Source organism: Empidonax traillii, unplaced genomic scaffold (genome assembly GCF_003031625.1).
Source record: "Empidonax traillii isolate 1590-97213 ecotype Southwest subspecies unplaced genomic scaffold, ASM303162v1 scaffold1167:size305969, whole genome shotgun sequence".
Lineage (NCBI taxonomy): Eukaryota > Metazoa > Chordata > Aves > Passeriformes > Tyrannidae > Empidonax > Empidonax traillii.
Window position 1 is genome coordinate 49192 of NW_020956360.1, and position 12341 is coordinate 61532.

Below are 12341 nucleotides of genomic sequence, written 5' to 3' on the forward strand. Positions count from 1 at the left end.
TTTTAGGGTGCTTGTGGCCTGGATTTTGGCGTTTTGGGGTCTAGGTGATGATATTCCGGGGCCTGGATTTTGCCTTTTTGGCTCTAAGTGATGGTGGTTGGGGCCTGGATGAAGCTGGGTGGTGGCACAGCAGACAGAAGGGACAAAGCACACATGGATTTTGAGGAATCCCTGGAATGGGATTGCTGCAGATTCCCAGTGGTAGTGTCAAAGAAAGGCAAGGTGACCCCAAGCCCTTGGTGCTGGGATGAGTCCAGGTGTGGGGTCTGGATATGGGGGGCTCAGCTGTCACCTCCTCATCCCACAGGGACACCTGTCCCGGTGGTTGGTGTCACACAGGTGGCTCCAGCTGGGTGTCCGTCCCCTCCCGATGGATTTACACATCGGAGGTCTCGGGTGACACAACTGCCACCAAGATGTGACTGTTGGCTGTTACTGCATCCCGTGACATTGCTGGGAGCACAGCCTGAGGGGTTTCTCCTCAGGAATTCCAACGCTCTGGTCTTTTCCAGCATCCACATAATTGTGGAGAAGTAAGGGATGGTCGTGTTACAGCCACTGGAGTTACTGCCAATCCAGTGGCAGGGGGGTGATTCTGGGAGGCCCTGAGCTCACTTCTCCTTCCCCATGGATGCACAAGGATCTGGTGTTGCTGCGTAACTGGAGTATGGATGACTGATACTGGTTGTACTGGGAGAAGATTTCGGAATTTGGGATCTGGATTTTGGCGTTTGGGGTCTAGATGTTGGTGTTTTGTGTGTTGGAACACAGGAACTGTGGTGCTCCAGGTGCTCCTCTGGAAGGCCCTGGAGAGGAAGCAGAGCTCCAGAGAACTCTACCTGGTTCTCAGTGGAGAGAGAGTATTAGGAGCAAAGGCTTGAAAAACAGCAGGATCTGGAACCCCTGTTGGAGAGGGATGGGCAGCTGTAGTGGGAGGTGATCCCCCAAGCTGTGCTTGGCACCTGAGCGGGTTAAGGGGCTATCCCGGCATTGGGAGACCTTTGCATGGGCCTTGGTGGCCTTGGCATGGCCCTCGGTGGCCCTCACCCTCTCCTTGTGCCTCCCTGCTGCGAATTCTCGTCATTCATCCAGAGGGAGCAGGGAAGTGATTCATCCATTCATTCTGCCTCGAACAAGGTGTGTGTCTCACTCCCAGGGGGTGCTCCCTGCAGGGGGAATGCTGGGATTCCTTGGAATGCTTGAATCCAGGAGGCTGTAGAGCTCAATGGTTCTGATCCATTTCTTGTCAGGAAACATGAATGTGTAGGGAGAGTACATCCTATTGCAGGGGGATGAGGAGCACAGGGATGGATCCTGATGGAAATGCTGGGATGCTGCCTGGGCTGGCAGCTCTTCATCCTCACTTCTCTGGAGTTTCCAGTCTTCTCCCGGTGGCCTCTTACCAGGGCTGTTCCCAAATCTGGATGCAGCAGCTGCTGGAAGATCAACCTGAGGCCTGGGAAAGAGAGGCTTTGATTAAAATGGATCTAAATCTCAGGCTGGGGAAGGGGGATCTGGTCTACATGGGAAAGGGGGATCTGATCTGGCTGTGGAAGGGGATCTACTGGCTGGGAAGAGGATCCCTTTGGGAAGGGGATCTGTATGGGAAAGGGATCTGCTTAGGGAAGCTGAGCTGGGCATGGCAGAGGTGATTCCCAGTGCTTGGGGCCACAATTCCACCCATCCTAGCCGGGTGGGGAGAAGCTTTGACACAGGTGATGTAGCTGGGGGTGATCCCAGTCCTCCAGCCTCGGGGCAGCCCCCCAAGATGGATGAGGGGTTGTGGCACCTCCAGGGAAGGCTGGGGATGGCATGGGGTGCAGGAAAATTCCTATGGAATGTTGAGCCCAGTTTGGAAGCCTGACTGGTGATCTTGGAGTGAGCAATTCCCACATGGAATGGGGTGAGTGGCTTTGGGGATGGCTTGTGCTGGGGGTGAGGAAGGTTTGCACCTAAAATGCCAGAATTGTTCTGGAAAAGGCCGAGGGGAAGGGAAAGTGGGGTGTGAAAAGGTGACACCCACATTCCCCAAATGTCAGAGGGATGCTGGCAGTGCCTCAAGAAAGGCTGGAATTGTGTGGAGAAGGAATGGTGGGAGGGTGGAGATGTCACGTTTGTTGTTATCCTGATTCAATGGGGAATGGCATTGGTGTGTCAGGGTGGTCCCTGTGGCCCCTCAGAGCTCTGAGGTGACAGCCAGCTAAATTCCCTCTCCCTGTGTTCTCACAGCTTGCCAACAAAGCACGGACAGAGAAGGAGGAGAAGATGAGCCAGGCGTATGCAATTAGTGCTGGTGTCTCGCTGGAGGGGCAGCAGCTCTTCCAGACTATCCATAAGACGTAAGTCCCTTCCCTCGGGATCACCAGTCCCTTCCCTCGGGATCACCAGTCCCTTCCCTCGGGATCACCAGTCCCTTGCATGCTCTGTTTTGGGGTCACTTGTACCCTTTTTTGCCTGGCACATCCCATCCCCTTGACTCCTACCCCTCTCTAATTGGATACCCTGGAGCAACCGAGGGGTTTTTTGTCCCCCTCAGTGAGACACTGCAGGGCAGGTGGTGGCTTTCCTAGGTCAGGCAGCATTCCCTGATCCCGTTTTTCCCTCCCCTGCAGCATTAAAGACTGTAAATGGCAGGAGAAGAACATAGTTGTGATGGAAGAAGTCGTTATTGCCCCTCCGTACCAGGTGGAAAACTGTAAAGGCAAAGAGGGAAGTGCCCTGAGTCACGTACGGAAAATAGTGAGTACACGGGAGACTGGGAATACTGGGAGGGTGTCACATCCCTGGGGACACCTATGGTCCATCCCTGGGTGGGCTCCAGCCCCTCCTCGGCGTCACCTTCCTCCTCCAAATCCCATTCCCATAATTTTTGGGTCACATCGGAAAATAGTGAGTACGGGCTGGGGGGACTGGGGACACATCCCTGGGGACACCTATGGCCCATCCCTAGGTGGGTTCCAGCCCCTCCTGGGCATCCCCTTCCCATATCAGATCCCCTTCCCACCCTTTTTTAAGCTATATTAAATAATGAATAGGGATTGGCAGGACTGGAGACACTGGGAATTCTGAGAGAGTGTCACATCCCTGGGGACACCTGTGGCCCATCCCTGGGTAGATTCCAGCCCCTTCCCACCCCATATTCCCTCACTAAAGCCCTCTCTTTCTTCCTCTCCATCTTGCCCTTCCCTGTGCAGGTGGAGAAACATTTCCGGGACGTGGAAAGCCAGAAGGTCCTGCAGCGTTCACAAGCACAGCAGACACAGAAGGACACGTCCCTGTCATCCTGAGGCCACCTCGGGATGGGATCACCCCGTCCCCGTTGTCCCCTCCCTCCCAGGAGCCGGCGCCGGGGGCACCTTCACCATGCTTTTATTTCCTTTTTTTTTTTTTTTTTTTTTTTTTTTTTTTAAATCTCAACTCAAAATTCCAAACTTTAGAACTTTAAAAAACAACAAAAAAACCCAACAAAACAACAACAAAAAAAACCCACAACAACAACAAAAAAAACAGAGAAAAAGAGAATAATTTAAAAGCTCCTCCTCACGCATTACTTGACTAACAGACTTTGGGTTTTATCTGCCATATTTTCTTCCTCTCCAGCAGGGCAGGCTCTGTTAATTTTATTTTTTGGCCTTTTTTTTTTCCTTCTGTTCTCCCAGTTTCTGCCTTTCCCTCCCTCCCAAAGAAACCCCCCAAAAAAATAAAATTAACAAGCTGACTGTGGTGGCCAACCCGGGACCCCAATGTGGTCTCGTTTTAATTTTGTTTGCACAGGGCAAGGCTTGAATTAGTCTTATTTTTCTTATCTTTAAATATATATATGAATATATATTAAAATGTTCTTTAAATATTTGTCTGCTTCAAGCAGGACTGTGGCAAAAAAACCCCCCTAATGCCCCTCCCAGGATCATCCAGAACCTGGATTTGGGGTTTTCTCCCTCCTCTTTTCTTTTATGTTTTTAGGTTTTTTTGCCCGTTTTCATTATTAATTATTAATTTTTAGATTTTTTAATTTTTTTTTTGCCACAATCCTCTTCCCCCCCTTTTTTGTTTTTTGGTTTGTTGTTTTTGTGGGGTTTTTTTAAATACCAAAAAAATGGATCAGAGTCAAAAAACAATTCAAGCCCTGCCTTTAGGAGAGTTAAAGATTAAAAAAAAAAAATTTAAAAAAAAAAAAGAAAAAAAAAGGAAAATTTTTTAGTCTTGTTTAGCAAAAAAAAACAATAAAAACCCGAAATTTTTTTAACCATCACTGGAGTCTGATGGTGCTCAGTGGAGGGGGTGGGGCTTCAATTGACAGGATAGGGCTTAGGGCAAGGGGCAGGGCTTGGAGTGAGGTTCAATTTTAATGGAGGGGATGTGGCTTAGCCACATGGGGCATGACTTCAAGTGAAATAATTTATCGTGGGTGGGGCTTAGGAAAGGGGCGGGGTTTACTGACTGACTACTTGGGCGGGGTTTAGTATAAGGGGCGTGTCTTAGTAAGGGACATGCCTAAGGCATAGAGACTGGTGCGTCGAGGAAGGAGCGTGGCTGAGCACAGATGAGTGTGGTTTATAGCGGGGGCGTGGCTTAACACGAGAGCGTGGTTTAACGTCAAGGGGTAGCTTGGAATTGGAGACTGGCACGGCAAGGGGCGTGGCTTAGGACAATTGGCGTAGTTCATTGAAAGGCGTGGTCTAAACAAGGGGCGTGGCTTAGGTTGGGGCACGGTTTCCCGTAGCAGGGTGGTGGGCGGGCGCTGATTGGTTGGCGAGCTCAGGGCGGCATTTCCGGCGCCTTAGTTCCGGCGGGAGGGGCCCGTGATGGCGGCGGGCCGAGGGTGGCGGCGCCGGGCCCTGCGGCTGCTCACGGCGGGCGGCGGCGTCCTTCTCACACGCTTCCCCTTCTGGCACTGCTTCAGCGGCCTCCTTCTCTGCGCAGAGCGCGCCGACCTGCGCCGGTGCGGGGCGGGAGGGGGGAGAAGTGGAGGGGGTAGGCCTGAGGGGGCTGCGAGGTCTGGGGATGGTTGTGGGTTCTGGAGGTTGTTGTGGGCTCTGGGGGTGGTTGAAGGTCTGAGGGCAGTTGAAGAAGAACTGGAGCTTTAGGGACCCGGGGGTGGTTCTGGGGTCCGGGGCTAATGGGGGACTGTAGTGATCTAGGGGTGGTTGCAAGGCTGGAAGTGGTTGGAGGGGTCCTGGTGATGTGAGGGCTGGGGGTGATTCTTGGGCTGGGAGGGTCCGGGGGTGGTTGTGGGGTCTGGGACTGATGGGAGACTGTGACAGGCTGGGGGTGGATGTGGGGTCTGGGGCCATGAGGGTCTGGAGGAGAGCCCCGGGGATCTGGGACTGAGGCTGAGGGGCCCGAAGGGGGCCTGGGGCTAATATGGGACTCTGTGGGGCCAGGAGAGGGTCCTGGCAGAGTTGAGGAGTGAGGGAGAGCTTGGGGTGTCTGGAGTGAGTTTGGGGGTGGGGAAGGGTTCTGGCAGAATTATGACCTGGGGGGAGGGTTTGGAGGGTCTGGGGTGAGCCTGGGGGTGCCCAGCCTGCCCAGGAGCACTGGGCACACCCTGGAGCTGCCATGCCCACAGGAAGCCAGACATCCCAGTGCCCTACCTGTACGTGGACATGGGGGTGGCCGTGCTCTGTGCCAGCTTCATGTCCTTCGGGGTGAAGCGGCGCTGGTTCGCCCTAGGGGCCGCCCTGCAGCTCGCCGTGGCCACCTATGCTGCCCATGTTGGGGGGCACGTGCACTACGGTGACTGGCTGAAGGTGAGAGCCCCTCCCTGGGCTGTGACAGACACCCCCAGAGTCCCACCCTGGGGCTGGGGGTGACGGTGACCCTCCCCCTCCAGGTGCGGATGTACTCCCGGACCATCGCCATCATCGGGGGGTTCCTCATCCTGGCCAGCGGCGCTGGGGAGCTGTACCGGCAGAAACCGCGGAGCCGCTCCCTGCAGTCCACAGGCCAAGTGTTCCTGGGCATCTACCTCATCTGCCAGGTACAGGGGACATACCCCTGCCCTGCTGCTGCTTGGGGGGATAGTCACAATTCCCTGGGGAGAAACCTCCTGGGGTGGGTGTTTCCAGTGCCACCATGTCCCAGCCCCACACTGTCCATGGGAGAAGTTTGCGTGGATGGTACCAGTGCTGCCAGTGCCACTGGTGGAACCAGCCCCACATTGTCCCTGAGAGAGACCAGAGGGCACTGATCCCAGTGCCACCACTGGCACCATTTTCCCCCACTGTACCTGTGGGAGGAGCCTTGAGTGAGTGTTCCCAGTGCCACCAGTGGCACTTTGACCCCTGTTGTCCCTGGGGTGGGAGCCTTGGGGGAGTGTCATCAGAGCTACCAGTGCCACCACACTGCAGTTCTCCCATTGGCCTTGGGGAGAAACCTTGGATGGGTGCTACCAGTGCTACCACTGGCATCAGTGCTACCACACTCCATTCTCTGTTATCCCTGGGGTACATCCCTCACATGAGTGTTCCCAGTGCCACCATTGCCCCTAATTGTCCCTGGGGGGAAAGCCTCCATTGAGTGCTACCAGTGCCACCACTGGCACCAGTGCCACTACAGTCCATTTCTCCCATTTTCCCTGGGGGAGAAGTCTCCAATGAGTGCTACCAGTGCCACCATTGGCACCAGTGCCACTGCACTCCAGTTTCCAGTGCCACCACTGGCACCAGTGCCACCCCCCAGTAACCCTGGGGTACACCCTTGTGTGAGTGTTCCCAGTGCCACCCCTTTCCCCGCTTTGCTCCCTCCAGGCCTACTCCCTGCAGCACAGCACTGAGGATCGCCTGGCCTACCTGGACCACCTGCTGGGGGGGGAGCTGACCCTGCAGCTGCTCTTCCTGCTCTACGGGCTGCTGGCCCTGGCATTCCTGTCGGGATACTACGTGCGGGTGGCTGCCCAGGTGCTGGCAGTGCTGCTGCCCCTTGCCATCCTGCTCATCGATGGCAACCTGGGCTACTGGCATGCTGCCCGCCGTGTGGAGTTCTGGAACCAGATGAAGCTCATCGGCCAGAATGTTGGCATTTTTGGGGCCGTGGTGATCCTCGCCACCGATGGATGAGTGGGAACACCATGGGGAAGGGGAGGGAAAGGGGCAGGGAAAAAGGTGGGAGAGGTTTTTTTTTTTAAGGATTGCCGCTATTTATTCATTGACTTTTTTTTGCTTGTTTGTTTGTAAATACTGTATTTGATAATTTTGGCGGAGGTCGGGGCTCCTGAGAGGGTGTGGGGGGGTCCTGCCTGGGGGGTGCCAGCCACTGTGTGGCCATAGCCCCTCTCCCCGCTGAGGGGTGTCACTGCCCCCCCCCCCCCAAAAAAAAAAAAATATTTTTACTGATGAAACAAGAAGTCTTCCATGTTGCTGTCCCAGGGGGAGCTTGGCTGTTGTTTGATAGAGGGTGGAGGGGCTGCAGCTTTGGGGGGTTTGAAGGGGGAACTGTTTTGGGAGGGTTTGGAAGGGGAGCTGCTTTTGGAGGGGGATGCTTTTGGGGAGAACTGCTTCAGGGAGAGCCATTTTTGGAGGTTTGGGGGGAGATGCTCTTGTGGGGCTTGCAGGGGGAGCTGATTCAGGGGAATCCACTTTTGGGAGGTTTGGGGGGAACTGGTTTGAGGGGAGCTGCTTTGGGGGGCTTTGGGGGAAACTGAACTAAGGGGAGATGCTTTTGGGGACCTTAGGGGGGACTGCAGTATGGGGAGATGCTTTTGGGGGGCTTGGAGTGGGGTGAGCTGCTTTGGGGGAGCTACTTCGGGGGCTTTGGTGGAGGGGACGCTTCAGGGAAGCTGTTTTTTTGGGTCTTCAGGGAAGGTGTTTTGGGGGACTTGGGGTGGAGCTACTTTTGGGGGGAGCTGCTGTGGGGAGAGATGTTTTGGGGGTTTGAAGGGGAAGCTGCTTTGAGGGGCTCAGAGGGGAAAGAAGCTACTTTGAGGGGCTTGGGGGGGGAGCCAGTGTGGGTGATACTGGGTATTCCCCTCCCTTCAGTGGGGAAACTGAGGCAGGGGGGCGAGGGGGGTCCTGGACCGAGTGTCCTGCCCGTGCCCACTCGGGGGGCTCAGCTGGTGGGTTATGGGTGTTCTGGCAAGGGGTGGGAGGTCCCCGTTGGCAGCCCCCCAGGGTCTCCGCGAGCTCTGTCCTCACTGCCCCTGTACTGTCACCTGGCTGGGCAGGTGTGTGTCCCCTCCCTGGGCTGGGCAGGTGTCTGACCCCCCCCTCCACATCCGGAAAAGCAAACAAGGCTGATAAGGGGCTTCCTCCAAGGGGGGTGCGGGTCCGGGGGGCCACTAATGCGCCTCCGGCGGAACCGGGGCCATAAAGCGCGGGGAAGCGGCAGAGCCCTGTTTGCTCGGGGTGGGGGGGCTCCTTCACCCTCCCGGCACCCCCCCAGGGGCTCCATCCACGCACCTTCACTCTCAGACCCTCCTCAACCTCTTCAATGCCCAGTGGAGAACTGGGGGGGGCCCCCTGCCTTGTCCCCTTCAGGGTCCCATTTTTGCTGAGGGAGTCCCCCCACCTCTGTGTCCACCCACCGACACTGCTGGCAGAGCCATCCTGTGACCTTTGGAAAATGGCTGTTTACTATCAGTCAGGATAAATGGAGCAGAAAGCCCTCACGTCCCCTCCCTGACCTTCCCCCACACACCCCGATATCTGTCACGACCACGGCTCGAGGACATCTGTGATGCAATACGGTGATATGGCTGCTGTGATGGGGTTGTGGGGGTATGAGTGTGTCCTGAACTCCAGGATGGGACAAACCCCCACTCGGGGCTCTCTACTGGGGAGGGGGCAGATCCAGCCCCGCTGCCTCAGTTTCCCCACACACGTGTCAGGACGCTGCAGGTGGGTCCAGAGCCCTCTCAATCCAATCATCCCTGCATCGACTGCAGGAATGTGAAAGGTGCCTGGCTGGGGGGGCTGCAGGGGCTGGGGAGGGCTCAGCTCCATCCCTCACCTCAGGCTGTCGTGAGCCCGGCACCGCCTTGTTGGGGCAGCATGGCCCCCCCTCCCATGTCGCCGCACACCGGCGCGTGTCACACTGCGGCCACGCCACAGGGATGACCCCCTCCATGGAGCTGGGGACCCCTCTGGGGCTGGGATGCCTGCAGTGGCACTGCCACCAGCCGTGTCCTCGCCTCTGCTCGCCGGGGTGACAGCTGGGGCAGGAGTGGGGAGCATGTCCCCTAAGGCCGGGACTGGCACCCTGCGGGGTCCCGTGTGCCATGTCCCCTCTAGCCGGGCTAGTGGCACCCCATGGGGTCCTCGCTTAACCATGTCCCCACCATGCTGGACAGTGGCACCCTGCGGGGTCCCCAGGAGCTTTGTCACCTCTAGTCAAAGCAGTGACACGCCACCGAGCTGTGGTCCACACAAGCCATGTCCCCTCTATCTGGACCAGTGTCACCCTGCAGTGTCCCCACGATCCATGTCCCTTCCATCCCACTGGCCGGAGATGCGTCTGCATCTGGCTGGAACCATCCTGGCTTTTTTGGGGACCCCTTTCTGCCACCCCTCCCCATCCCAGCACCCACAGGGTGGCTTTGGTGGCCCCTGCCTGGTGGGCACGTCCCCAACAGATCCTTCCGTGCCTCAGTTTTCCTGGGAGCCGGTCATTGCTCCTTAATGGCAAATCCATACCGGATTAGTGTCCCTGGTGCGGGGGGCTGGAAAGGGCACCTCATCTGTACTGGGGGCAGTGACAGCGATCGATGGCGGTGACGAGGGCTGCAGTGACAGTGGCTGTGGTGGCGGGGACTGCTGTGACAGGGACTTTGTGTCCCGTCTGGGGAAACTGAGACAGCCATGGCTTTGGGCTGGGACTGTCCTCTGCACTGTCCCCCCTGGGTGGCTTTAGCCAGGGCTGTGGGTTGTGTCCCATGTGCTGTGTCGTGGCTGTACCGTGTTTGTGTCCCTGGGTGTGGCTTATGTCCCTGTGTCACTGTCACATCCTGAGGCTGTCTTGTGGACATGTGTGTGTGCCATGGCTGTATGTGATATATGTGTCCCTGTGCCATGGCTGTGTCACTTCTGTGCCCACGGACCATGGCTGTATGTCACATCTGTGTCCATGTGCCGTGTTCATGTGCCATGCCTACCTGTCATGACTCTGTTCATGTGCCATACTTGCATGTCACCTCTGTGTTCATGTCCTGCGCCATGGCTGTGTAACATCTGTGTCCATGTCCCATGCCCATGTGCCATGGCTGCATGTCACACGTGTGTCCCTATGCCATGGATGTCTGTCACTTCTGTGTCCTTGTGATATGTTCATGAGCCCTGGCTACATGTCACAGCCGTGTCCCATGCCCATTTGCCAAGGTTGTATGTCACACCTGTGCCATGGCTGCATGTGACATGTGTGTCCTTGTGCCATGGCTGCATGCCACTTCTGTGCCCATGTGCCATGGCTGCATGTCACAGCCATGTCCATGCACCATGGTTGTATCTCACATCTATGTCCATGTCTCGTGTCCTTGTGCCATGGCTGCTTGTCACTCCTGTGTGTGTGCCCTGGCTCCATGTCACACCTGTACCTGTGTGCCCTGGTGACATGTCGCATCTGTGTCCATGTCCTGTGCCGGTCTGGCATTTCCCCATCTATGTCCTGTAGCTGCACTCGTGTCCCCGTGTCCCATTCATGCCCCTCATGCTCTGTCCTCCCCAGCCCCTTGGTGTCCCAGGCTGGGGGGCTCTGCCAAGGGACAGTGACAAGGTGCTGGCACATGTCCCCTGGCCGGGAGTGGTGGCAGGGGGATCACTGGGGTCCTGAGTGCCCGTGGGTCTGTCATGCATGAGGGAGGAGCCAGGAGCCCCCCCCCAAGGCTATAAAAACCCCAGGCAGGTCTGGGAGCCGCTGTGTCCCTGGCGCTGTCACCCCACTACCAGGCCCTGCCTGTCACCTCCGCCTCCACCATCGTGAGTGCGGGGATGGGACTGGGGTCCCTGAGGGGAGGTCGGGACCCCGGGGAGGGAGAATCACTCCCCTCCCTTGGGGACATGTGGCATCCCTTGTGGGGAGGTGTCCCTTAGGATGGACGTGGGTCTCTGGGGTCCTTTGGGGTGGCACAGCCCCTTCTGAGACACTCTGGGCATCTCTAGGAGAGAGGTGTCCCATGGGGCATGGGGGGGGGGGGGGGGGGGGGGGGGGGGGGGGGGGGGGGGGGGGGGGGGGGGGGGGGGGGGACACACGACCCTGGAGGGAAGCTGTCTCTTGAGTGGGACTGGGATCCCAGGTGGCAGAGGGACACATCCCCTTGGGGGACAGGGGGGCATCCTGTGGGTGTGACATTCCCACAAGAGTTGGGGTCCTTGGGGGTGAGATACCTCGGGGGGATGGGGGTTTGGTGGGGGACAGAGCTGTGTTGGGGGTACCCAGGGGTGATGGGGGTCCCCGGGGACGATGGGGGTCCCCGGGGGTGATAGGGGTAGCCGAGGGCGATGGGGATGACCCACACACAACCATAGCCCCCCCTCTCCCACGTGTTCCCGCAGATGGTGCTGTCCCCGCGGCCGTGGCGCGCACTGGTGGCCGTGTCGCTCTGTGCCCTGCTGTGCTTGGTCGCGCTGGCGACCGCGTATCCCGCCAAGCCCGAGAGCCCCGGGGACGACGCGTCCCCCGAGGAGATGGCCCGGTACTTCTCGGCACTTCGCCACTACATCAACCTGGTCACGCGGCAGAGGTGAGCGTGAGTGACAGTAAACGTGAGTGGGCGAGCCCCTTTTCACGCGCGAATCCCCATTTTCACGCCCGTGCCCGTCCTTGTGCACGCCCGGGGCCTCCGGCGGTTCCTCCCTTGCATACTCGTGCACACCCCCGTGGAGTTCCCGTTGCACACGCGAGTGTCCCGTGTCCCGCAGGTATGGCAAACGCTCCAGCCCGGACGTCGCGGTGACGGAGCTGCTCGTGGGGGCCGTCAGTGACAGGTCACGGTGAGTGTCCCTGTCCCTGTCCCCACAGCCCCGCGCACCGTCCCCCGCACCCCAGGGTGGGGGTCCCGGGGTTGTTTGGAGTCCCAAGGGGATTTGGGGGTCTCATTTCCCCTTTTCTCACACCAGCTCTTCCCCGCAGGTACGACGACGACTCCGCGTGGTGACCGTCTTTCCCCCTCTCAGTCCCCCTATCCCCCAAATCCTCCCTATCTCTCCAGATCTCCCCAGGGGACCCAGGGCCAGTGCGGGACTCCCCTCTGGAGGGTCGGGGACTTCCAGATCCCGAGCCGGGGGGAGTCCCACTGTCGGGGGGGGTCCCAACCCCGTCCCCTCCCCATCGCTGTCGGGGGGGTCCCGCGTGGTCCCTGCACGCCCCCGCAGCGGCAATAAAGACACGATCGTGGGCACCGCCGGGTCTGA

The 12341-nt window shown here is 58.1% G+C and overlaps 4 protein-coding genes across 4 annotated transcripts in view; all 4 read left to right on the forward strand.

Moving 5' to 3' along the window:
• HDAC5 (histone deacetylase 5) overlaps positions 1-2219 on the forward strand; it is a 35611-nt gene extending 33392 nt beyond the window's left edge. The window contains exon 25 of the mRNA XM_027905578.1: positions 2159-2219. Coding sequence (XP_027761379.1) covers positions 2159-2204 — 46 coding nt within the window. The 3' untranslated portion in view covers positions 2205-2219. The remainder of the gene's footprint in view (positions 1-2158) is intronic.
• LSM12 (LSM12 homolog) overlaps positions 1-3442 on the forward strand; it is a 6956-nt gene extending 3514 nt beyond the window's left edge. Inside the window, exons 3-5 of the mRNA XM_027905583.1 lie at positions 2230-2339; positions 2613-2739; positions 3195-3442. Of these exons, the coding sequence (XP_027761384.1) occupies positions 2230-2339; positions 2613-2739; positions 3195-3287 (330 nt within the window). The 3' untranslated portion in view covers positions 3288-3442. The remainder of the gene's footprint in view (positions 1-2229; positions 2340-2612; positions 2740-3194) is intronic.
• Positions 3443-4793: 1351 nt separating this feature from the next.
• Positions 4794-7339, forward strand: TMEM101 (transmembrane protein 101). The gene is made up of 4 exons (XM_027905585.1): positions 4794-4942; positions 5570-5750; positions 5834-5980; positions 6750-7339. The coding sequence occupies exons 1-4, from the start codon at positions 4806-4808 to the stop codon at positions 7056-7058; spliced, it is 774 nt and encodes a 257-aa protein (XP_027761386.1). The 5' UTR covers positions 4794-4805; the 3' UTR covers positions 7059-7339.
• A 4144-nt stretch (positions 7340-11483) lies between these two features.
• On the forward strand, positions 11484-12085 carry LOC114069047 (peptide YY-like). The gene is made up of 3 exons (XM_027905590.1): positions 11484-11671; positions 11850-11921; positions 12061-12085. The coding sequence occupies exons 1-3, from the start codon at positions 11484-11486 to the stop codon at positions 12083-12085; spliced, it is 285 nt and encodes a 94-aa protein (XP_027761391.1).
• The last annotated feature ends 256 nt before the right edge of the window (positions 12086-12341 follow it).

Excerpts from the sequence above, each read along its gene's own strand:
- TMEM101 (XM_027905585.1), top strand. The coding sequence starts at position 4,806 with ATGGCGGCGGGCCGAGGGTGGCGGCGCCGGGCCCTGCGGCTGCTCACG. Across the intron at positions 4,943-5,569 it reads GAGCGCGCCGACCTGCGCCG|GAAGCCAGACATCCCAGTGC; the intron begins GTGCGGGGCGGG and ends CCATGCCCACAG. Across the intron at positions 5,751-5,833 it reads ACTACGGTGACTGGCTGAAG|GTGCGGATGTACTCCCGGAC; the intron begins GTGAGAGCCCCT and ends CTCCCCCTCCAG.
- LOC114069047 (XM_027905590.1), top strand. The coding sequence starts at position 11,484 with ATGGTGCTGTCCCCGCGGCCGTGGCGCGCACTGGTGGCCGTGTCGCTC. Across the intron at positions 11,672-11,849 it reads AACCTGGTCACGCGGCAGAG|GTATGGCAAACGCTCCAGCC; the intron begins GTGAGCGTGAGT and ends CGTGTCCCGCAG. Across the intron at positions 11,922-12,060 it reads GCCGTCAGTGACAGGTCACG|GTACGACGACGACTCCGCGT; the intron begins GTGAGTGTCCCT and ends TCTTCCCCGCAG.